This window comes from Charadrius vociferus, unplaced genomic scaffold, assembly GCF_000708025.1.
Source record: "Charadrius vociferus isolate BGI_N301 unplaced genomic scaffold, ASM70802v2 scaffold384, whole genome shotgun sequence".
NCBI lineage: Eukaryota > Metazoa > Chordata > Aves > Charadriiformes > Charadriidae > Charadrius > Charadrius vociferus.
Genome location: NW_009648234.1, coordinates 29,257 through 51,638, shown reverse-complemented (window position 1 = coordinate 51,638; position 22,382 = coordinate 29,257). Strand labels below are relative to the sequence as shown.

The following is a 22,382-nucleotide window of genomic DNA, read 5'->3' as shown; positions in this document are numbered from 1 at the left end:
AAGCCCTGCTCCCCCCAAACCCCATCACCGAGGACGAGACGCGTGGGGCTGGGCTGTTTGAGGCCAGCATCGCTTGCTTACACGTTCCCTCTTCTCTCTTTTTCCAGGATACCGTTCAAGATCGGGCAGCCCAAGAAACAGATTGTACCCAAGACAGTGAGTAAACCAGTTCCCCCTTTTTAGATCCAGCCTTTGATCATGTGGCTGATGAGTCAAGCCGGCACTTTGACTCGTCCCATTTTGCGAGCGTGTGCGTGTGCGCGCGCGTGGGAGGGAGATGTGAGCGAGCAGAACCTGTTGCCGCGTGTGACCAGCGCTCGGTTCCTCGTGCGAGGAGTGAGGGGGAGCCCCAACCGGGGAGAGTATTTTGGTTTGGGATCTGTTTCGCTTCTTTTTTCTAGGGTTTTTTTTTTTTTTGTTTTTTTTTTGGGGGGGGGGGCGGTGAGGGGAAGAGCTCTTTTGGTCTGGCACAGTTTTCCTCGGAGATGGCTGAACGGGCTTCCTTCCTTCCTTCCTTCTTTCAGCACTGGTTTGTTTGTTCATCCTTTCTGAGCAGATGGAGGAGGAGGAGTGGTTCAGATCGCTGAATATAACTGTTTCCAAAGAAAGGCTTATAAGCTGAGATGCTTAGTGCTCGGGCGTGAATTAATTTGTGCTGCACAGCATTTGCTTTAAAAGCAAATTAAAAAAGCATTTTGTATTCTCGTGTATTTGAGACTCCTATCCCAAGTGCTGTTGCTTGCAGCTGGCTGTGGTATTTTCCCTCCTTAAGCAGATGGTCTTTGCCTTTGTCCCGTGCAAAAAAAGCTGTGGGACCTCACAGTAGCCGTCCCTGAAAACTAACCTGCATACCTGCTCTAAAAGAAGTACCCCGACAGCGAGCGCGGTGGAGACCTTGTCTTTGTAACGGCATTGGTGACCTAATCCCTTGAACAGACGAACATCTCTGATCCTTCCTCTCTGGGACACTCAGCGCAGCTAATTCCTCAGGATGCGTGGGCACTCGTGTTTACGGGGGTTTCTCCTTGGGACATGACATTTTCCCCTGGAGACAGAGGGCTAATTCTGCCACTCCCCTTACGGCTTGATTGTCGTGGTTTATTTTAAAGGATTTGGTAGTTGTCTGCTGCCGTGGAGCAGCAATTTTCTGTAACGGCTCCAAACTGTCGGTACAAAATTTAAGCCAGGCAGGCGATGAAGACAAGGACTGATAAAATCCTTCAGTGGGTTTTGCGTCTCTTCGGCTGCCCTTTTTCCAGGGGCTGGTGCCGCTGCCTGCGGTGCCCCGGGAAAGGTTGCCCACCAGCCTCAAGTCTTCACACCCATTCCCGTTCGGTTCGGGAGACCCCACATTGCTCTGCTCCACGAGATTTTGCCTCTCGTCCTCTTCCCCGCTGTTTCCAACACCGGTGTTCTTCCAGGCTGTTGCAAGAACCAACTGCTCTGCGGCTCTGGGTGTCCTGACCGCTTTTCTTGGACATCTCCATCCCACTCGTTCTCACATCCAAGTTGACTATATTTTCTCTCTCACCAGCGCTTGCCGATTTCCCTCTGCTCTTGCTGCGTTCGGTGTTGCGAGAGGTTTGTCTGAAAGACCCCCGTCTCCCCTGTGCCGTGCTGCTGAAATCGGCCATCCCCGAGCTGCGGCAGGAGCTTGGGCTCGGTGCAGATGAACGGTCGCACCTTTGAGAGCTTGCCTTCCCCTGAGCTGCTGGTATGTGCTGTTCCGAGGCAGTTGGCAGGCATCGCTTTTATATATATATATATGTGTGTGTCTGTGTATTAAATAGAACAGCTCAGAATATCCGGCAGGCAGAGGTTCATTCAGCAGCATGAGCGTTTCCAGGCCTTTTCCCTTTCCTTCCTCCCTTCCTTCTTTCCTTTCTTCCTTCCTTCCCCCTCTTCCTCAGCTCCCCCAAGACGAAGAACAAGTTTTTTGCGTCGACGGCTCAGTATCTCGGAGTCGGATGCCGATTTTTTTAAATGGCTTCCGCTTGCCGTGTGTTGACGATGATGCTGATCCTCTCCAGGCAGCAGATAACGTGGAAAGCAGAAAACAGGAAGCCCAAAGCTCCGCAACCTCACAGTAAGTGTAAAGTGCAGCTCTTCAAAGAAGAACAAACGGCAGGAAACCACCGATCTCCCCTGGGAGCGAAGCGTTCGGCATCGTGCTGGGGAAGCGTCGGGGCTGCTTTGTAGCTTTAGCGAGCTCGAGGCCCCCAACTTCACCTCCCAGTTGCAGGCTGCGACGCACCATCTGTGCGGGCTTTTTGGGAACAGCGGTAGCAGCCGAGGTCTGTGATATTCCAGATGTTGGCCTCTGGAGCCCGCTGCAGGAAGCGGGAAGGTGGGGCATCTCCAGAGCTGCATCCCAAGCCGATCAGAAGGGAAGTGGTTGCGGGTAGAGGATCTCCCACTCACAGAGATTGGACCACAAAAGAGGAGGGGGGAGGAGGGGGGGGAAGGAGGAAGAAAAGGAGAAAAAAAAAAGCAAGCGTTTGTTAGGATCTAACTTATTTGGCTCGCCGTGAGGCGTGTGACTCCAGCGCAGGAGAGGGGAGAATCGCTTTGCCGAGAGAGGCTTCGCTCGCCAGCGAGCCTTTTTGTCTTTTCTTGATGAAACAATGCTGGGGCCGGTGTCAAATCTAGGCCGGCAGTAGTACTGAAAAGCAATTTGCCGGGGCTGCGGAGGGAATTAGTCATGACTCCCTATGCCCACTCGCTTCTGATCCTTTGAAGAAGGGCATGGTGTCAGCCGCAGTTTAGCTCTTCAGGTAGAAGGAAAAACCCCGTAGAAAATATCGGCTGGTGAACTGAAGTGATCTCCCGCCCCCCAGACATGCCTCTGCTTTGTTTCCACCTTAACCTGGGCAAATCCAATTCCAGACGGCGTAATCTCTCCCCTCCTCTCCCCTGAAAAGAGCAGCTGTCACCGGGCTTGCCGAGAGGCCGGGAGCCGGGTGGGAGGATCTAATGCGCAGAGAAGGACCTGCTGTCAGCGGAGCCGCAGAGGACACAGTAACACAGCCCAATTAAACTAATGCCCAGTGATAGGAGTTAAACCTGTTAGAATTATATCTCTCTGCAGAATGTTTATTGCTCAAATCCGATGCGGCGATGAAGCCTCTTACGGCGGAGATGTTCTTCCCTCCCCCAGGACAACTTCGGTCCGAGCAGAGGTTACGCTGGAACCAGAGCTGCGGTTGTCTTCCGAGCTCTCCTGCAGCTCCGGCTCGCTGAAGTTCATCCGCGTCACCCCGAGGTTGTACCCTGCTCTTCACCGGGGCTTGGGTTATCCGAGCCGGCAGGTAGCCGGGAAGAAGAGCCGGCCGCGCGTCCCCACGGGGCGCAGAGCCGGGTGGGAGGCTGGAGGAGCCCACCAGCTCTCATCCCCTCTTGGGCCAAGGCAACCCAGCGCACAAGCCCCTTCGCCTCACCCAGGTTTTACCCTTTCCTCCCTCCCTGCCTCGGCAGCACTCTGGCCTGGGCTGACTCAGATGGTTCGCCTTCCTCCTCCTCGCTGGCTAACCTCGGGTGAGTCAGCTTGGCAGGGAGCGGAGACCTGAGCTGTGGGCCCGCACGTCTGCCAAACCTCCCTTCCTTGACTCATCCCCGCAGCTCTGCCTTCCCCAGGGATGTCGGACGGAGGAGCTCCGTGAGCAGGAGGATTCCACTGCGGCTGCCGACCGGCAGCGCCTTTCCATCGGGCTCCACCAGCGAGCTGGAAATCCCGAATTAACGCAGTAAATGGCGCAGAAACGGTGGGGTGAAATCAAGTGGCGCCGGTTAAAGAATTATACTCATTTTCGCTCTCTTCCTTAAGTCTTCAGCGGGATGTTACCAGTCTCCGCGGTTCAGAGGTGGATCCTTTTTCCCTTTTAGCCTGCCGCCTAAGCAGCGTGTCTTGAAACTTCCTTGCTGGGCGGGTGTTTGGAGAGCTCGCGGGGCGGTGAAGCCCGTGAAACCCCGGGTACAGCCGCACGCTGCAGCCTTGCTTCGGCTCAGGGCTCCGCTCTCAGACGCCAGAGCGAGCGTTCACCCACGTTACTTGCCTCGAATCTCCTCTTGCTTGATGGGATGGCAAAAGCTCAGCAGAAGTTCCAGGTTATAGCAGAATTTCTGGCCTAATTATAAGGGTTTCTTTTATTTTTTTTTTGGAGAGGAGGGAGGAGGAAGCGTACGCTTTCCTCTTTTTCCCAAGACCCACGAAGAGGCTGAGACCACTGGAACATGTAGAAATCAGCTCATCCTCCTCCTCCAGGAAAAGAAATTAACCTCAGGGGGATAAGAAGGTTCATCACAGTCCCTTATTTCCATCTCTTTGTAGTGTTGGCTTTGGTCTTGCTTCGTTGCCTTGTAACCATGGTGTCGATTATGATATTGCCCTTAAAGCGGGAGGGATGTTATCGCAGGTGGAAGGCCCAGTGTTTGCAAACAAAAAACCCCCAAAAACTGGGTGAAAAAGAAGAACGTTGTTTTATTTCAATGCTTTTAAGAACTCCTCGTTCTTTATGTAGATTTAAATAAAAACCCAGAGACGTGCGATCTTGCATTAACTAGCCCGTATGCCTAGAAGAAAAAGCGTTCAATACGTTTTGATTTTGAGTTTCCAGAGAGGCTGCCGAGAAGTGGGATTATTTTAATATTACGGGAACTTCCCTTCGGGATATTGTAATTTTCTTGCCTGTACTTCTCGTTACTCTTAACATGATAATCCTATCCGTAGCCTTTTGCCGTAAGTGTCGGGTGCGTGCGGCCGTTGACGATCGCTTCTGGGAGCGGGAATTACTGTGTACTCTGCAAAACGCGCTTGGCTTGCTCTCGGCTTGTCCTCCTCGCACGCCTCTGATCCGCCGCTCGCCGCCGCCTGTGGATCTGCACGGTGGGAGCGCGTGAGAGCAGCATCTTCTCTGCCCGCTGCACGGGGGGCCCTGCTCCTCGTCGTGGATCCGGGCTCTCGCGATGCAAACGAGAGCGGCGGATGACTGGGAGGGCTCCACCAGCCTGCGGGCTGCGATGACTGGTAGCCAGTTGCTACTGTGGGCGTGAAAAATAAGAGCAATCCTTGGGCAGCTGTCGCTGCATAGATGGCACTGGAGATGTGAGTCAGGCTGAAGTGCCGCCTCGTAGATTCACCTCCATCATAAACATAGAAAGCACACGGGCTAAGCGGGGTTGGGTGTTTCGGGGAAGCTTGGGAAGATTTGGGGGTTCACATCATTCGGAGGGTCGCAGGGTTGGGGGAGTTCTGCCTTAGGTGACGATGCTTTTGCTCATCTCCACTCATTGCACAGTAACGGGGGGAATCGAACAGCAAAAGGGAAGGGGCGGATACCGCGGATCGTTGCAGGTAGTTTAATTTCGAGGCCAAACCCTCCGGTTCTTGGAGGAACTGGTTGCTGAGCAGACAAAAAGAAGATCCTCCCGAAGGCGGAGAGCGCCGGAGCTCCACGCCAGGGCGCCGATACCACCAGCCTTCAAAGGACATATTTTTGAGTCGTGCCCGACCCTCTCTGGTTTTGCAACCAAAACAATTCACACATAAGGCGTATAAATAGAGTGCAATACTCCCCGGTTATTTTAGCAGCCGGAACAGCCATAGAAACGGAGGGTGATGTATTTATTTTTTATTTTTTTTTTCTTTACTATGTGCCGGTTACCTGACCTCCAGGCACCAGCTGCTGCGGATTTCTGCAGAACCGTGAACCGGGCACAAGTCGTGTGAGCTGCCCCCACACTGCTCCGTGCCCGTTTCTCCAGCTCCCATTTTTAGCAGCGCGAAAGGCAGTCGGAGCTGGGCGGAGGGTTTTTCGTCGGCAGGGAGAGCCAGCACGCATCCCCCGGATGGTGGGAGCTGATGGTGTGGACAGCTGTCCGCCGGGGATGGGGGATGAAATTCGGCACGCTCGCTGCAGCCGGGCACCGGCTGCCTTCGGATGGGGCTGCTGGCGTCGCTGCGGGGTTCAAGCGTGGCTGAAAAGGCAGACCAAAATAGAGATTTAGGAAAGGAGGTTTCAAGAAAACTGGGTTTACCAGGCTCCGTCTTAAAATACTGGTATTTTAATGGCGATTTTGATTGAAACGTCCCTGTTAAGCGTTCTGGTTTCACGTAGTGCTGTTACATCGAGCCTGGGTTTGAAATCTGGAGGACGGCGTGAAGGTTTGGAACAAACCTTTGGATCCTTCTAGTCCTGGCTGCTTGCAACACTTAGCGTTTTCTTAATAGCGTGGTAGCTTGACAACACAAATGAACCCAGTTTTGATCCCATGACAACAAAAGCGCATGTATTTACTCTTGGCTGGTCAATTGAAATCCATTTGCTTATTTGGTCGCCGAGGTGTGGAATGAATGTTTAAGCGTGTGTTAAAACAGTCAGCATGGAAGGAAAGTTCCTTAAAATATCTCGTATCACTGGAGATTTGCTGCCAGATAGCAAGTAGGAGGAAGCAGTCATTGATGTAGCATCAGGAGAAGGCTGTTCTTTAGCTCTGCGCTCTTCGCCAGCGCAGGTTGTTTCTCCTCCCTTTGCGAGGTGCCGCAGTCCGCTCGGACCGCTGCTGCGAGCGAAGTATTCCCTGGAAGGGAGCTGTTGCGGGAATAAGGAGAGTATCGAGGGGGCGAATAATACGGAGACTGGAGGGCTCAGTGATGGCTTGAGGGGTTTGGGGGGAGAAAAAGCCCATCCTGTTGAGGATGGGGAAGGAGAGAGCGGCCGGGGGGGGGTCTGGCAGCCAGGCACGGGCAGAGCCACCGCAGGGCTCCTTTGCAGCGCGCTGCTGGAAGAGAAGGCTCTGGAAGAGACTCTGGAAGAGAAAGCGGGCTCGTCCCCCGCCGGCACCGAGCTGAGCTGTGGGCGCCTGTGTCGGTGCGTGCTAAGTTGCGATCTCTCTGCTTTTAAAGGCATTCCCATTTACTCCGTCAGCTTCCAATTCATGCGCTGGAGCACATCCTTGGAATGAGCTGACGCAGTTGGTGGCGGTGTCTTTTGCTCTAAGAGAGTCTGGAGGAAAAAAAAAAAAAAAAAAAAAAAAAAAAAAAAAAAAAAAAACAAAACCAAACCAAAACCCAAGACTTCATTTACTTTTGAAGCGTAACTCCCATTATAGCCGCAGCCTGCGCTTCCCTGGGTTCACGTTGGCATTTCCTGAGGACAGGTTTCCCTGCAGAGGTAGTTACCACTCCAGGCTCTGCCGCAGTGGCTTTGAACTGATTTCCATCTCTTCTTTCCACAGGTGGAGAGAGACTTTGAAAGGGAATATGGAAAGCTTCAGCAGTAAGTATCAACCACACCGGTAAAACAGGAACAGTAGCATTCTTCTCTGTTGTGCCCTCTTATTGCATCTTCCCAGGAAATTTTAGCCAGTTATGCTCTTCCCAGCAAATCACTCGCTGCCCTGTAATTTCTAATTCTTCAGAGTTTCTCTGGCGGCTGGGCGTTCAAAGGTGTCCTAAGAAGTATTTGCAGTGGGGTTGAGGTGTGCAGATTATGGCAGCTCTAAAGTAAAAGAGTGTAAAATTGCCAGAAAACTCCGGGGTCACCAAACAGCTCAACACCTCCGAGGACAAATATTGGTTTTACCATACTGCCTGCGTGACATAAGCTCACACTTATCATCTGGAAGCATTTGGCTTTGCCATTTGTGGTGAGTGTGAGGAGTTAAGAAAATATGTGACTTTGGATAAGAGATTACCAACCTGAAAAGGTTGAAAACCATCTGAAAACAACCAGAAAAGGTTGGGCAGCGCTGAACTTCGTAGAGCCTTGCCTGGATATTTTTAACTCACAACAGAAGCCAGCATATTCAGCCCGTAAATGATTTGTTGCACGTATGATACACTTCGGTTTGTTTCTTTCCAAGATTCAGACTTTGCCTTGTTCTTCCATCTTTCAGATTGGAAGATCAGACCAAAAAACTTCAGAAGGATATGAAGAAAAGCACAGATGCAGACTTGGGTATGTGACTGTAGGATACATAGACTGTGAACTTGGCCACAAAGAGATGAAGTGACTTTCTCAAGATCACATGAGTAATCTGTGACAAGTCTGGAAAACAAATCTAGATCTCAGTCCCACTCAGTTTGCTTAGTTACAAGGCCATCTGCATGAGGGCTGCCGAGCGGTATCTCAACCAAGGGAACAGAAAGTATGTTACGGGCTTAGTCCCTATCTCCTGAGCTGCGGCTCGCTGTGTGGCCTTGGACAAGTCACTTTCTTTTCTTCCCCTCGGTTTCTGCAACCGAAAAAGAGGAGTATTTATTCCAGTTCACATGTTAGACAGGCAGGAGCGGTCTCCAGCTGAGCCTATTGTGTTGAGCAATGCGTATTCACCTACTTCAGTCGAGGGTGTCTGAAGCTATGTGAAGCCAAAGGAGGGTGGGACGAGGCTTTGGGGGGGGTCTGCCGAGCCCCCCGTAGGACTCGCTGTACGCGTTTCACGGAGGAACTGCTGACCTGGCAGCTCTCATTCAGGAATAACCCCGCTCGTTCCTTCGGTGCCTGCTTGCTTTGGCTTGACCCTCGGGGCAGTGGGCGATGTAGGAAGCAATAAACGAGTCATCTCTGCGCGTAGCGCCGCAGCTGCCCGCGCCGGGTGACATCTGCCCTTCAGGTGTCCCCTCCCAAGGCAGGGCAGCCCCTGCCCGCTCCGTTCGTAGCTTCTCTGGTAGGAAACCGGTGCGACCGCACCACGTGGCGCAGGCTTTAAACCAGCACGGGAGAGAGGAGAAGACGGAGCGATGCGGAGAAGTGGATTCGGCGGATGCCGGTTATTGAACCGAGCAGGGCAGCCCGCAGAAACATGCAGCAAAGAGCTGTTTTAAACACAGATGGTTTTTTCTCAGCATGTGGTTTGTAGTCCCTATTTGTACCGGGCCCCCACAGCTCCGGAGCCAAAGCAGATGCACCAGCGCAAACAGGTGTGGGCTGGACTGGTCCAACACTCATCTCGTGGGAGTTCGGTTCACGGAGGGGCAGGGGGAGTGGGAAGGAGCCCCACCGGGCGCTTTGCCAGCGGGAGGGCTGGCAAATTTGGGGCTTCCCATCATACAGGCTCTCTCACCTGTGTGTATGTGTGTGTGTGTGTGTGTGTGTGTGTGTGTGTGTGTGTGTGTGTGTGTGTGTGTGTGTGTGTGTGTGTGTGTGTGTGTGTGTGTGTGTGTGTGTGTGTGTGTGTGTGTGTGTGTGTGTGTGTGCACGCTCGCGTATTGCCAGACATAAACACACATCCCGGCTCTTGCCTGCGCTCTCCCACCCTTCCCAGAACCCTGCTGGCACCCGCGTGAGCTTGCACAGGGAGGGCGGTGGGAAAGGCACCAGTAACCGGCGCTGCCAGGACTCTTTTCCAGGGTGAAAACTGCCCTTTCTGGGGACTTTGGTCATTGTCAGGGATCCTTGGTAAGTTTTTCCTCGTTAAGGATTCCCCTCCCCTCCCTTGCAGTGGGCGTTGTTTATATGGAGCATTTCAAGTCCCGGAGGAGCTGTGGGAGGACTTTCTTTTTCCGTTCTGCTACATGGCAGAGTCACAAATGAGCCTTGGCCAGATCCAGTAAGATCTGATTTCTCATTTAAAGGCATGAAATCATGAGCGTGAGGGAAGATTTTGAATGTGGTCTGGTGAGGGATGGCTGAAGGAAAAGGAGGTAGATCTGATCAAGCACTGAGGACTCCTGTCCTCACCTGGCAGTGCCCATTCCCGAGAGGAGATAGCCGTGCTTGCTCAGCCATCGTCCAGCCCCGATATCCGACGAGGATGGCGGTGTATCAGCGTTGTTGTGTCCTCCTGAACCTCTTATTTCTTCCTCTGTGCCGAGGGGGGTTGATTATTCACTGCCTCCAAACACTCCCAAGCAAACTGGACCTGGTGGCCGGAGTCTCCACCTTCTGCCAAAAAAAAAAAAAGACTCGGCTCAAAATGACACCGATTCCTCCGTCTGCACGAAAATGTTCCTGCGAGGCTCAGCCGCTGCCCTGCCAGCTGCGGCAGCGTGGCTGGGAACAGGGCACGGGTTATTAGCAGCGCTCTCTCTACTGCGCCTAAAGATCGCTAAGCCCCTTCCCCACCCTCTTTTCCAAACTAAACATCATCTTAAGGAGCAGGAGGATGTTCTTTAATTGGAGACAAAAGCTCTGCTTTTGAAATGAGATGCAGGTGACGTGCTGGATCACCGTGGCTCAGTTTTGCTCTCTGGAGCGCGCCTGGCTGTTCTCTGCTGCTTTTATCATAATACAAACAAGCAGCGACTCTCTAAAGTCACCTTCTGTAACTGGAGTCATGTCCCACATGCTTTATGTGCAGTGCAGACCCTCCTGAAGCCCACCCCAAGGGGCAGGCGATGCTCTCCTCTTCCTCTGCTCACCTCTCCCGTCTTTCTCCCGTCTTTCTCCCTTCCCGTCTTTCTCCCTTCTCTCTCTCCCTTCTCTCTCTCCCTTCTCTCTCTCCCTTCTCTCTCTCCCTTCTCTCTCTCCCTTCTCTCTCTCCCTTCTCTCTCTCCCTTCTCTCTCTCCCTTCTCTCTCTCCCTTCTCTCTCTCCCTTCTCTCTCTCCCTTCTCTCTCTCCCTTCTCTCTCTCCCTTCTTCTTCTCCCTTCTTCTTCTCCCTTCTTCTTCTCCCTTCTTCTTCTCCCTTCTTCTTCTCCCTTCTCTTTCTCCCTCCTTTCTCCCTCCTTTCTCCCTCCTTTCTCCCTCCTTTCTCCCTCCTTTCTCCCTCCTTTCTCCCTCCTTTCTCCCTCCTTTCTCCCTCCTTTCTCCCTCCTTTCTCCCTCCTTTCTCCCTCCTTTCTCCCTCCTTTCTCCCTCCTTTCTCCCTCCTTTCTCCCTCCTTTCTCCCTCCTTTCTCCCTCCTTTCTCCCTCCTTTCTCCCTCCTTTCTCCCTCCTTTCTCCCTCCTTTCTCCCTCCTTTCTCCCTCCTTTCTCCCTCCTTTCTCCCTCCTTTCTCCCTCCTTTCTCCCTCCTTTCTCCCTCCTTTCTCCCTCCTTTCTCCCTCCTTTCTCCCTCCTTTCTCCCTCCTTTCTCCCTCCTTTCTCCCTCCTTTCTCCCTCCTTTCTCCCTCCTTTCTCCCTCCTTTCTCCCTCCTCTCCCTTCTTCTTCTCCCTCCTTTCTCCCTCCTTTCTCCCTCCTTTCTCCCTCCTTTCTCCCTCCTTTCTCCCTCCTTTCTCCCTCCTTTCTCTCCCCTGCCACATCAGCAGTGTCCCTGTTGAGTTTGAAGACGGGGCTCACCGCCGAGCACATGGAGGTGGGACCAGGGGATGCCGTCCCCAGGTCCCGGCTCTCTGCGCGCCATCGGGGACGCAGCATTTGCTGGGGTCTGCAGAGCTGCCTTGGGAACTGCAGAGCCCACCGCGGCTGCTTTTTCAGAGCCGTACAGGTGAGGGGAAGTGCCTTGCCCAAAATCTGGCTGAACATGCCTGAAAAGCCCCAGATTTTGGCCTCTTGGGATGACCCCGCTGCTCGCCGCAGCTCTCCTCGCGACAGCGCACTTTCAATCCTCTCCTTATGAAGGGAAACTAATTTTTCTTCCAGCTGAAGGAGTTCTGCCGTTCTTAACTCCATCCCATTTTGGCACAAATCCTTCCTCAGATGTGGTCACACATATGGATTATATCCCATCTGTTTAAAGGTTTAAATGCCTAAACCCTTAATGTTTGGATAATAGACGGATACGGTAGCTTTGTTATTCCGTAGTTAGTGTCTCGTTCTGCATTGAGCTTCCCGGCTATTTAGCTTCTGAGCTCTCTGTATAATTGTGTGTAACCTTTAAATCAGAATGTTTAACCCCTTGATTTATGATCTTAAGCCCCATTATTCAGATGACTTTAACTTTTAATATCTGAGTGAGTACAGTAGGAGTCTTTCCAAAGCTCATCTGTAGCACGGCTAAAGCATCTGGCTTTCTGATCTTAAACTGGAATAACTTCCAGCAACAGTGCTGACGAAAAAGAACTCTTTTTATTTTTTTTTAGTACCCAGGACTTTCCTTTTTTCTTCTTTATTCCCATTTATATTGATGCTTGCCTTTTCATTCATCTTTTTTTTTTTTTTTCTCTCCGTTCTATACCTTAGCTATTTTCTTGCTTTTTTGTAGTGGTCCTGCCATAGGGATTTAATTTTCCCTTTGAAGACCAAGTGTGTGGATAGGAAGAGAGATGTGTCTGATGGAAAACAAGCAAAAGTGCTCGGCGAGGCAGGAACTGAAGCCCGTCAGCGTGTGACGTGGTGTTTCTGGATTTCGTGGTGACGGTCGCAGGGTCTGAAGGGACTTCAGCCTTTGCCCTTTCCCCTGTCTTGGGGGGGGGGGGGTGTCGGTCTCCAGAGGCAGAAAATTTAGGCTCTTTGAGGGAAAGTGCTTAGCCAGCTTGTGTCTCTGCTGCCTGTGTAGTGCCTATTTTGAGAGTAAAAGAGAAAAACTCGTCTTCCAGTCCTGTCAGTCTGGTCCTTTTCCACCAGCACTAAATCCACTTCAAATATATATTTTTGTAAAGCCATTTGAAAGACTTAATGGACTGTGATTTTTCTCATTGTGGAAGAGCTGTAGTGAGACTGAGAGTGACACTTAATAGTCTGTCGAGAAAAGGCGTGTAAAAAAACCCATCTACATTTTTTTTTAAGAGAACAGTGCTTTTGTTAGTCTGGTATTATTTCTGGCAACATCACAAGCCGTACATCGGAGTGCTTCAGACTTAACTTATATAAAAACAGTTCTCTGGGTGTTTACGTGAATGAATTGGTGGCTCTTCCTTTCTTTTCTCTCAACCACTGTTGAATATCTTCCTGGAAAGTTGTGCTAAACCCTCCTCGGTGGCTTAAATCCCTGATTTTTACCCGCAGTCACCCTTTACGGATGCAGGAGCCGGCCCTGGCGATGGGTGGCTGTCCCACCGGGCGGCCGCTGGGACGTGACCCTCTCTGCTTTCCTTTGCATGTCCTCCGCTCCCGTTGCCCGCAGCCATGTCCAAATCGGCTGTCAAAATCTCTTCGGACCTGCTGTCCAACCCGCTGTGTGAACAGGAGCCCAGCTTTCTGGAGATGGTCACGGCCTTCGACACGGCGATGAAGAGGATGGACTCTTTCAACCAGGAGAAGGTGAATGTGGGTTTGGCTGAAGAAGGGGACGCTGAGGGGTGCTGGTGATGTCTCGCCCTTCCAGACAGATCCTCCTTCCCTTTTTGTCGTCATCCCCGAGACGCTTCCCAGATGAGTTTCTCTATGACCCTGCTCTTCTTCCGACTGGTTGTACTGGGGATTGCAGCTCATCCCGAGCACATGGGAGAAGTTTGCTCTTTTTTGGTTAAAGGGCACTGTGGTTGTGCTGGGAAGCCCACATCATCCTATGGTGGGCACTGTGCAAACATGTATCGCTGTGCAAACAGGCTTTTTCAACAAGCCTGACATATAATCATCCCTTTTGCTTTCAACAGGTGAATCAGATCCAAAAGACAGTCATAGAGCCTTTGAAAAAGTAAGTACCAACGTTGTCTTATGAGCCATATCGAGGGTTTGTCATAACCGTGTACTTTAGGGATGTGTATCATCGAGAGAGATGTTGTCAGGTTAGAAATCAGCCCTTCCTAAAGAGGCAATAGTTCACGTCCCTGTGCCAAAATGGCATCTTCCTCGCTTTACGGCTGGGGCACGGAGAGGGGGGGTGGTTTGGCTGAGGCCGTACTCTATGGGGAGGGAGAAGACCTCTTGTGTCTTACCCTGCCGGCTGTCTTTATCTGTGCTTTAAAGAACGCTTGAGATGAGTGATGCTGAATGCATTAAAGCGTCCAGCGTCTCTCCCTTTGCGTGTTGGTTACTACCAACACTTTGCTCCATCCAGAGGGGGAAAATCTCCCCCGCGGGCAGCAGGCACGGACAGTGCCAACCCGCCCGGTGCAGTGAGTATTTAGGTGTTTGAACAAAAGTTTCTTTCCTTTGGAAGTTTTCTAGCTTAAAAAAAAAGTAGAAGCTTGCTTTTAGGGAAAGTTCTTTCGTATCTATAAATTATATATCCACGCAGGAAAGAAGGAGGCGTTACAGAGCCGCCGTAGCTGGACAGTGAGCAGGTGGGAAGTACGGACAGAAAAACGCCGGCGTCTCCCATCCCGGGCTGGTAACGGGATGTCTCAGACCCCGGAGAAAGTCATACCAAACCTCTGCAGGAAAAGCCTGGTCGGACTGTCCAGCTACGACAGCTCTGTAACGCCTCTTTCTTTCCCGCGTGGATATATTATTTATAAATATGAAAGAACTTTCCCTAAAAGCAAGCTCCTACTTTTTTTTTAAGCTAGAAAACTTCCAAAGGAAAGAAACTTTTGTTCAAACACCTAAATACTCACCCCACCGGGCGGGTTGGCGGGAGGAGAGGTGGCAGGGAGCGTGCCGGAGCCGGACCTCGCTCCACACCGTGTCCGGTGTGGAAAGAAATCCTTATCGGAGAGCGAGAGCCGGAGTTGTTGACGGTATTGTCCTGGTAGCAGATTTCCACATTTTCCCCCCCCGTTCTTGCTAACCGGTGCCGGACGGTGCGTCAGGACTCAGCCATGCCTCGGCACCGCGGCTATTTTGTCACCTCGGTCTCATCTGGTGCAATTCCCCTCCGTCTGCACAATTTCCACCGGCGTTAATAGCCGTTAGCGGTGTCACAGGCTGTACCCCCTAAACATTTAAGGAGCGCTTCGGCTGCTGTACCAAATGCCTTCTGAAATCCTGAGATTCGCTATTTTGTTACCAGAACAGAGCAAGCGAGCGAAAAGAAAATAAAATGACTTTAATATGACAGTAAGTGTTGCAAATTGCTGAATAACAATTTTAGTTTAGGTTTGACACAGGGTGGTTTGGTTGTGGGTTTTTGTTTTTTTTTTTGTTTTTTTTTTTTTTTTTTAAGTTGTTGTTTCTGCCCAAATCTGAAAGTAAAATCTCGTATACCACTTAGCGCATGAGGTTACACTGTGTTTCTATCCGGGGGATGTTTGGTGACTCAAGTTTTACCTTGGTCGTCTATTCTTGATTATTTAGAAGAAAAAAAAAGAAAAAAAAGAAAGAAAGATAGAAAAAAATCCCAGGCTTGTGCTGTGGAATTGTGTTGCTTATTATCTAGATTGTCCTCATGAAAGATACATTAACTTTTTCTTCCAGCATTCTGTTAAAATTGGAAGAAGGGCTTGTGTCTCTGAAATGGATTTTTGTTGGGTTTTTTTTTTTATTTTTTTTTTTTTCTCCCCCAACTTGTGTTAGCTGATGAAATGAAAGATAATCCCTTTCCCTGCGAACCTCGCCTTGTGTTTTAAACCCTGGGCAGCGTACGGGGCTCTTGGTCCAAGACAATAAAGCAGTTTCCACGTCGCCGACGTCGTATTCTGCGTTGGTGCGCCGTGCGGCTCGGGCTGCTGTAGCCGCTGCCGTAACACAAACGGTACAAGAAGGGGGGGGAAAAAACCGCCTCTTCCTCTCGCTTTGGGTTGGAGGCAGCTAGGCGAAATGCTGGTAGGGAAATACTGGGGAAACGGCGGAGTTTTGCAGGACGGTGGGGCAGGCGGTTTGTTCCCCCTCGGCACCGGCGCGGCGCCCGCGAGCGCTTTCGCCGGGAGGTTTCGCCTCCCGAGGTGTAACGCTCAGCTCGCCCGTTATCGGTCCGGTCCGTACTTAAGCGTTGGGGTGTTTACTTCGACGTCCTGCCTGCTTTCCAGTCTTGGCGATTCTCTCCAACTTCCTAAATTTCCATTGGACTTGGATATGGTGGGGTTGGTTTTTTTTTTCCCCCCCTTCCTGCCCTTTGGCACCTGCGAACAGTCGCTGCGTGCTCTTAAACAACTTACGTTTCATGCTCGCCCAGGCTGCATCTCCGCGCCGAGCGAAAAATGTTCCTTTCCTTCCCTTTTTTCCGACTCTCCGCGAGCGTAGGTACGCGCGTGGCCGAGTCGTGCAGCCGGGAACGTTTCGGAGGAGCCCAAGGGTCCCTTTGGAAGCTAATGAGATGCAGGAGAGAAATGCAGAGCTTGCGCCTCACCTCCCCTTGTCCTGCTGGCAGATAAACCCCGGCGACGTTTCGAGGAGAAAAGTTTCAGATTAATGAAAGCTGCCTGGAGGAGCTCTTCTCATTTCCAGTTAGGTATTGCTTCCCCTCGCAGAGACAGCCTTCCCCAGCCTCTCCCAAACTTGCTTTGACCTAGAAAAAAAGGCTTTTGCTGCAACAGCTGCACTTTATTACATCTTCACTGGTGGTCTTTTCTAGTTTATTAGCCAAAGAAAGAGATAAGTATAATCCAGGCAATTATCATTAGTGGTAATATATTGTAATCAGAGGCACATGTGCAGTAAAATCTCCATTCAGTTGTCCAGGGATCGTAGGTTTCAGAGAAATATAGGAGAATTTGTTAAACCGCGCAGAAGAAAGCGGTAGTAGATTTAGAGGGGGGCGGTGGCTCGTATTGTTTAAATCCTTCTGCTTCTGGGGACGTAGGGTTATTCAGAGTTGTTGCTTTTTGGGCCCCAAAAAGCCCTTGGCTGGGAATCACTCGTTTAACTTCAGGGAAGGAGCAAAGCTCTAAGGAGAATATTGCATATTTCGGCGCGTGGGTTGGGCAAGGAGCTGGGGTGACTGGGAAAGGTCGGGAGGGATCTGCTCTCCTCTTTGGGAGATGCCTGCGTAAATTCACACCAGATCGGCGGATTTGGGGCAAGAAGGGGGGGGAGAAAAACAGCTGGTTTTTACTTCACTCCTCCGGTTCTTCACTCTGGCTTGGGTGAGGAGCATTGGCGGGGTCGGGGATGGCGATAGACGGTGTTCTGTCATCTCGGCGTTACATATTGTGTGTCGGTGTCGAAGGAAGGAAGCGGCTTAAATAAGCCAGGTGGTTTGGAGATTCACGGGCTTTAATGCCTTTCGTGTTTGGAGCCGATTTTCCTTGCGGTGGGGTCTTGAATTAACGAACTTGAGCCGTCTGCTCCTCCCTGAGCATGGGGATGTCGGGGTCACCCTGGCGCGGTACCGTCCCCTTGGCTTGGGAGCGCGGTCCTGCTGCTGCGGCACGGAGAGAGGCTTCGGCCAGGGTGATGCAACGGCGCTGCCGCCGCCGGGGTGCCGTCAGCCGGGGCTGGGTGACACCGCAGCGGGAGGTCCCGGAGGTGCAATCCAGGAGCAGATTGATGTATAAATTCCACTAGAGCTGTATGTCAGCAAATCTAAGCCGGCGATAATGCTGCGAGGGCTGGGAGGACAGGCTGGGAGAGTTGGGGGGGTTCAGCCTGGAGAAGAGAAGGTGAAAAAGGGGAGACCTGAGAGCCCCTTCCAGTGCCTAAAGGGGCTCCAGGAGAGCTGGGGAGGGACTTTTGACAAGGGCATGGGGTGATGGGACAACGGGGAATGGCTTCAAACTGGGAGAGGGCAGATTGAGGTGAGCCCCTGGGGCAGGTTGCCCCGAGAAGCTGTGGCTGCCCCATCCCTGGAGGTGTTCAAGGCCAGGTTGGACGGGGCTTGGAGCAACCTGGGCTGGGGGGAGGTGGCCCTGCCCAGGGCAGGGGGTGGCACTGGGTGGTCTTCAAGCTCCCTTCCCACCCAAACCATTTTGATTCCATGATAGCAACCAGCGCTCGGCACCCACAGAGCAGGGGGGGGTCATCATCTTCTTCCCCTAACCCTGCCGTTAACGCCAACCCTGGAGCTGCCTTTCCTCCCGGAGCAGATAACCGGCCGCGAGCAGCCCCAGGGGTGCTGGGGACCGGAAGCAGGAAAAGCCGCTTTCATGTCCTTAACGAGCCCCTAATGAGGATTTCGTGCGCAAAGCTAGCCACATGGCTGCCTGGCCCCCTCCCGCCGCGCGCGGGGCGCTCAGCCTAATCCCCCGCTCGCCGCTTTTTCGTACCGTCGTCTTCGTTTCTGTTCCTTTTCGCTCCAGTCGGAAGGGCTGGTTTTAATTTCCCCCTTCCTGGTGGGTGGACGGGTCCACGACGGACGTGTGGGCACGGGCTGAGGAATGGCAGGCATCCCCCGACATAGCCCAGATGCTTCGGCCTCGCGCTGAGCCGTCCTTGTGCCTCTCCAAACTTCCTCCTCATCTCATCCACCGTCGCTTTCTTTTGCATCCCACGCTCCCCAACTCCCTTATTCCTTTTTTCCCCTGTCCGGTACCAACCGTAGACCCTGCCCGCTTCCTTTTGCTTTCGTTATCCAAGCCGTCGTCCCTAAAATAATGCCGTAGGGAAAAACGCGCCTGTATGCCAGCGTGGTCCAGCTCACGGGGCTGCCAAGGAGAGTGCTTGAGGCACTTGCAAATGGGGAGAAAGAAAGGTTTTTCCCATTATTTTTCCCCGCACCAAAGCCCTAGCACCCCTTTCGCATTGCTGAAATGAAAAATGGGGGCTGGCGGACGCCCGGAGTGTCGGGAATACATCGGGGATGGAGAGGGAGAGATGAAGACGGGCGGAATGTCGGGAATACATCGGGGATGGAGAGGGAGAGATGAAGACGGGCGGAATGTCGGGAATACATCGGGGATGGAGAGGGAGAGATGAAGACGGGCGGAATGTCGGGAATACATCGGGGATGGAGAGGGAGAGATGAAGACGGGCGGAATGTCGGGAATACATCGGGGATGGAGAGGGAGAGATGAAGACGGGCGGAATGTCGGGAATACATCGGGGATGGAGAGGGAGAGATGAAGACGGGCGGAATGTCGGGAATACATCGGGGATGGAGAGGGAGAGATGAAGACGGGCGGAATGTCGGGAATACATCGGGGATGGAGAGGGAGAGATGAAGACGGGCGGAATGTCGGGAATACATCGGGGATGGAGAGGGAGAGATGAAGACGGGCGGAATGTCGGGAATACATCGGGGATGGAGAGGGAGAGATGAAGACGGGCGGAATGTCGGGAATACATCGGGGATGGAGAGGGAGAGGTGAAGATGGGCTGCTGTGGGACCTCTCTGCGGGCAGGGAGGTGATGGGATGGTCCCGCTCCTCGAGCATCCCCACGAGGAGCCGCTCGCCGGCAGCCTCCCGCCAGAGGAGGAGAGAAGTTTTCAATTTTCAAGCACCAGCCTTGTCAGCTGGGCTGACTAACGAACACATCCGGCAGCGACGGGAATCCTGGTGGCACTTTTTTCTTCCCTGCCTGTGTCTCTCCAGCCCCGGCCTTTAATTATGGGAAGCTGATGGGAGGCTGGCGTGGAGACGAGCTGGCAACATGATTTATAATTCAGAGAATCGGGTGATTTATATATATATATATTTTTTTTTTTTTCCGAGGCTAAACTGTCATCCTAAGAGGAGTTCACCGGTACGTTCCCCCGCTTCTCCCCCCCCGCCCCCAGCAGCAGGGAGACAGTAATTTGTATTTTCTTTTAGTTATCCCTGCGTAGCTCCCCTCACCTGCTCCTCTTAAGCCGCCTGTGCTGTAATCCCCTCTCAGCAGCCTTGCCTAAAAAGTGACAGGGAACAACGGCGGCTTATTCTGCAAGCTGCTTTCGTGGCGGGGGCTCTAATGCCCTGTGCTGCTGTTTTACCTTCACTCCTGCTCTGTGCTTTTTAGCGCCGTACCCGCCGAATTTCCTTTTAAGTCGGCTTCGTTTTTCTTTGCTTTTTATTAAAAAAAAAAAAAAAAAAGAAAGGATCGAGTAAGAGAGGGCGGTCCTGGGGATTTGTGAGCGGTTCCGGCTGTCAGACCCTCTCATCCCCGAGAAAAGCAGGGGCTGGGTGGAGCGTACGGAGGAGGATGGTGCCGGGCTTATCAATAAATACCCACATCTGCTATAGGGGCTTTGCATCCGCGCTGCTCGCAGCGCTTTGCAGCGGGAGGAATCCTTGCCCTTGCTGCGCGCGCGTGGGGAATGGATGGGTGAAACGACCCGGATTTGCTTGTGAGGTTTCCCTGGTCCCGCTAAAATGCTAAAAATCCGGAGTTGGGTTGTTCGGATTTGGGTTCCGGAGTGGCGGATGCTGTTTGGGATGTCGCTCGCCACCCGTGGCGCTGAGGATGTCCCTCGTCTGGTGGCAGCGCGGCTGGCGGGAGGGGGCGCGGTGCTGAGCTTCAGAAAAGCTTTGGGATCCTCGGAGGGCTGTTCTCGGGGGGCTGGGGGAGACTGAAGGATGTGTGTGTGGACGGCGGGAGCTTTTGGAGGGTTTGTAGACAGCCCTTCCGCCAGGCTTTCCCCCCGAGGAGCGTTTGTAAATAAGATGCATGAGATATTTGCGAAGGCGCTGGGCTGACACGTGAAATGCAGCAATTTATTAAGTCATCGGAATAACTTGGCCGTGGCGGAGCCCGTATCTCCCTATCACCCTTCGCGGGTGTTTACCACCCCTGGCACTCGGCTTCAGGTCCTATTTCTGTACACACGGGGAGAAAAAAATGGGGCAGGACTCGGCCACGGGCAAGAAACCCGCTTCTCTCTGAACTCGGGGGGGGGCAATTTCAGAGCTGCTGGGGCGATAGGGAATTCACAGGGAGTAATTCCTGCAGGAGCCGGAGGCAGCTTCGCCTCAATCCAGATCAGGCCAAGGAAGGAGCATCCTCCCCTGCTTGAGCTGAGCTAATCCTGCGTGAAAATTAAACCGGGGGGATTCACGGGGAGAGCTCGATTGGCACTCTGGCGGTGTCTGGAGTAACCGCGGCTGTCCCAGTCCGTCCTGCTGGTGCCGGAGGTGAAGGCCCACCGCCTCGAGACAACCTCAGCCGCCCCGTGGGGTTTGCAAACGACTTAAAAATCCCCACGCTGCGGCTGCTCAGGAAAAACTTGAGCGGGTTTCAACTTTGCCGCTCGCAGCCCTTCAGACCCCCTCGAGCATCTCATGGGGGTGGGTCGAGGTGTCCCGTCCCCCCCTTCCCCCAACACATCCCACAGCATCCCATCACTTTAACGCTGATGTTTCCAGCTGGAAGCGGGGCTGCGGGAAGGTGGGTTGGAGCCCGGGAGCTGGCACGGTGGGTTTTATTAACGGCGGCTTGTGGAGTTGAACTACACCCTCCACCCCTTCTCTGAAATGGAGCATATAATCTATGCATTAAAAGTCCTTGTGAGACAGGAGTTGCTGTGCCTACACGGTAACAGCCTCTTCAGATCCAGCGCTCTCTCGCTATTTTTTTTAAAAGCGCTGCCGGAGTACAGTGTCCTTCCATTACGGGCTGCAAAATCGCACCGAGTTGATATTAGGAAAAAAAAAAAAAAAGGCTGGGGGGGGGGAGAAGTAAAAACTCAAGCCTTTTTCCTGTTTAAAACCAGATTTAACTTCAAAGTGAATGGAAACTGTGTCGCTGGTCGTCCTCTGCGTTCTCAGTTGCTGCGTTTCTGAGCTAAAGGGTTCGCTCTTCCCCTGCGGTGGCGAGTTTGTAAGATGTAAATGGCTGCGTGCGAATTCTCTGGTGTCTCGCGGCTCTTTTAATGTACGAGCACCAGGGAAGCGCCGAGCACGGGGAGAGTGTGCGAGAGAAAGGGCTCCAAAGCTGGGCCGGCGGAAAAACGCCGTTTCCGAGCCAGCGGTGGGTACCGCCGGGAGGCATAAGCGCTTTTGAGGCATCTTCTTGATACGCATCTTCCAAGAGCGGAGGGATGCGCGGGCAGTGGTGGCCGCATCCCGGCCACGCTGGTGGTTTGGCGCCGCCGGAGGGGACGGCCACGGCTCAGCGTTTGGCGCGCTGCTTCCCTGCGGAGCGGGGAAAGGAGGATTTCCCAGCCCCGGGACATCTCCTCCGACGTTTTCCCAGGCCCGGAGGCAGGTGGAGGAGGAGCAGCGTGTCGAGGAGGAGCAGCGTGTCGAGGAGGAGCAGCTCAGCTCGCCCCCGTAGTCCTTAGCATCCTGCAGCATCCTCCTGCCTCGCTTTTGGGGTGCGATGCGGAGAGGTGAGAGGTTGTGTGCCGTTTCCAAACCCACCCCGTACGGGGATATACATGGGATGAGTATCCAAAGGGATATAACACAAAAAAGAAAGCCGAGAGCCGCCGGCCTGATGGGATCCTTGCTTTCCCTTGCCAGCTCGTTAATAATTGGGAGAAATTTCTGCAGAAGCTGCAACCGCGAGCTGCTGACATGGAGTGTGCGCCGTTGGCAAAGAACCTCTGTGCTTTTATATACGGAGGAGACCTCCCAACCCGGGTACCCCATCCCTTCCTCCCTCCAATCCGTACTGCTCATCCCTATTTCCCCCTCATCCTCTCAGGGCGTATTTTTGGGACCCGATTTAGAGGGAGGAGGTATTTTAGCAGCGACCAGGGGAGATGGGGAGTCCACTCTCGGAGCTCGGCGCGGCCGGGACCCGTAAGCTGCCGTGGCATTTAAATATAATAGGGAGCGGCGGGCGAAGGTTACCATAAAAAGCAATGTGCAGGGCAGCAGCATCTGATCCGCGCGCGCGGGCAGCTGGGCGGCGGGGTGACGCTGGGCGAGCTCCCTGATGACTTTCGCAGG

The 22,382-nt window shown here is 52.9% G+C and overlaps 1 protein-coding gene across 1 annotated transcript in view; it reads left to right on the top strand.

Moving 5' to 3' along the window:
* The window catches only part of BIN3 (bridging integrator 3), a 33,007-nt gene that overhangs the window by 2,160 nt on the left and 8,465 nt on the right, over positions 1-22,382 (top strand). The window contains exons 2-6 of the mRNA XM_009884141.1: positions 108-156; positions 7,234-7,274; positions 7,894-7,955; positions 12,941-13,077; positions 13,413-13,455. Of these exons, the coding sequence (XP_009882443.1) occupies positions 108-156; positions 7,234-7,274; positions 7,894-7,955; positions 12,941-13,077; positions 13,413-13,455 (332 nt within the window). The remainder of the gene's footprint in view (positions 1-107; positions 157-7,233; positions 7,275-7,893; positions 7,956-12,940; positions 13,078-13,412; positions 13,456-22,382) is intronic.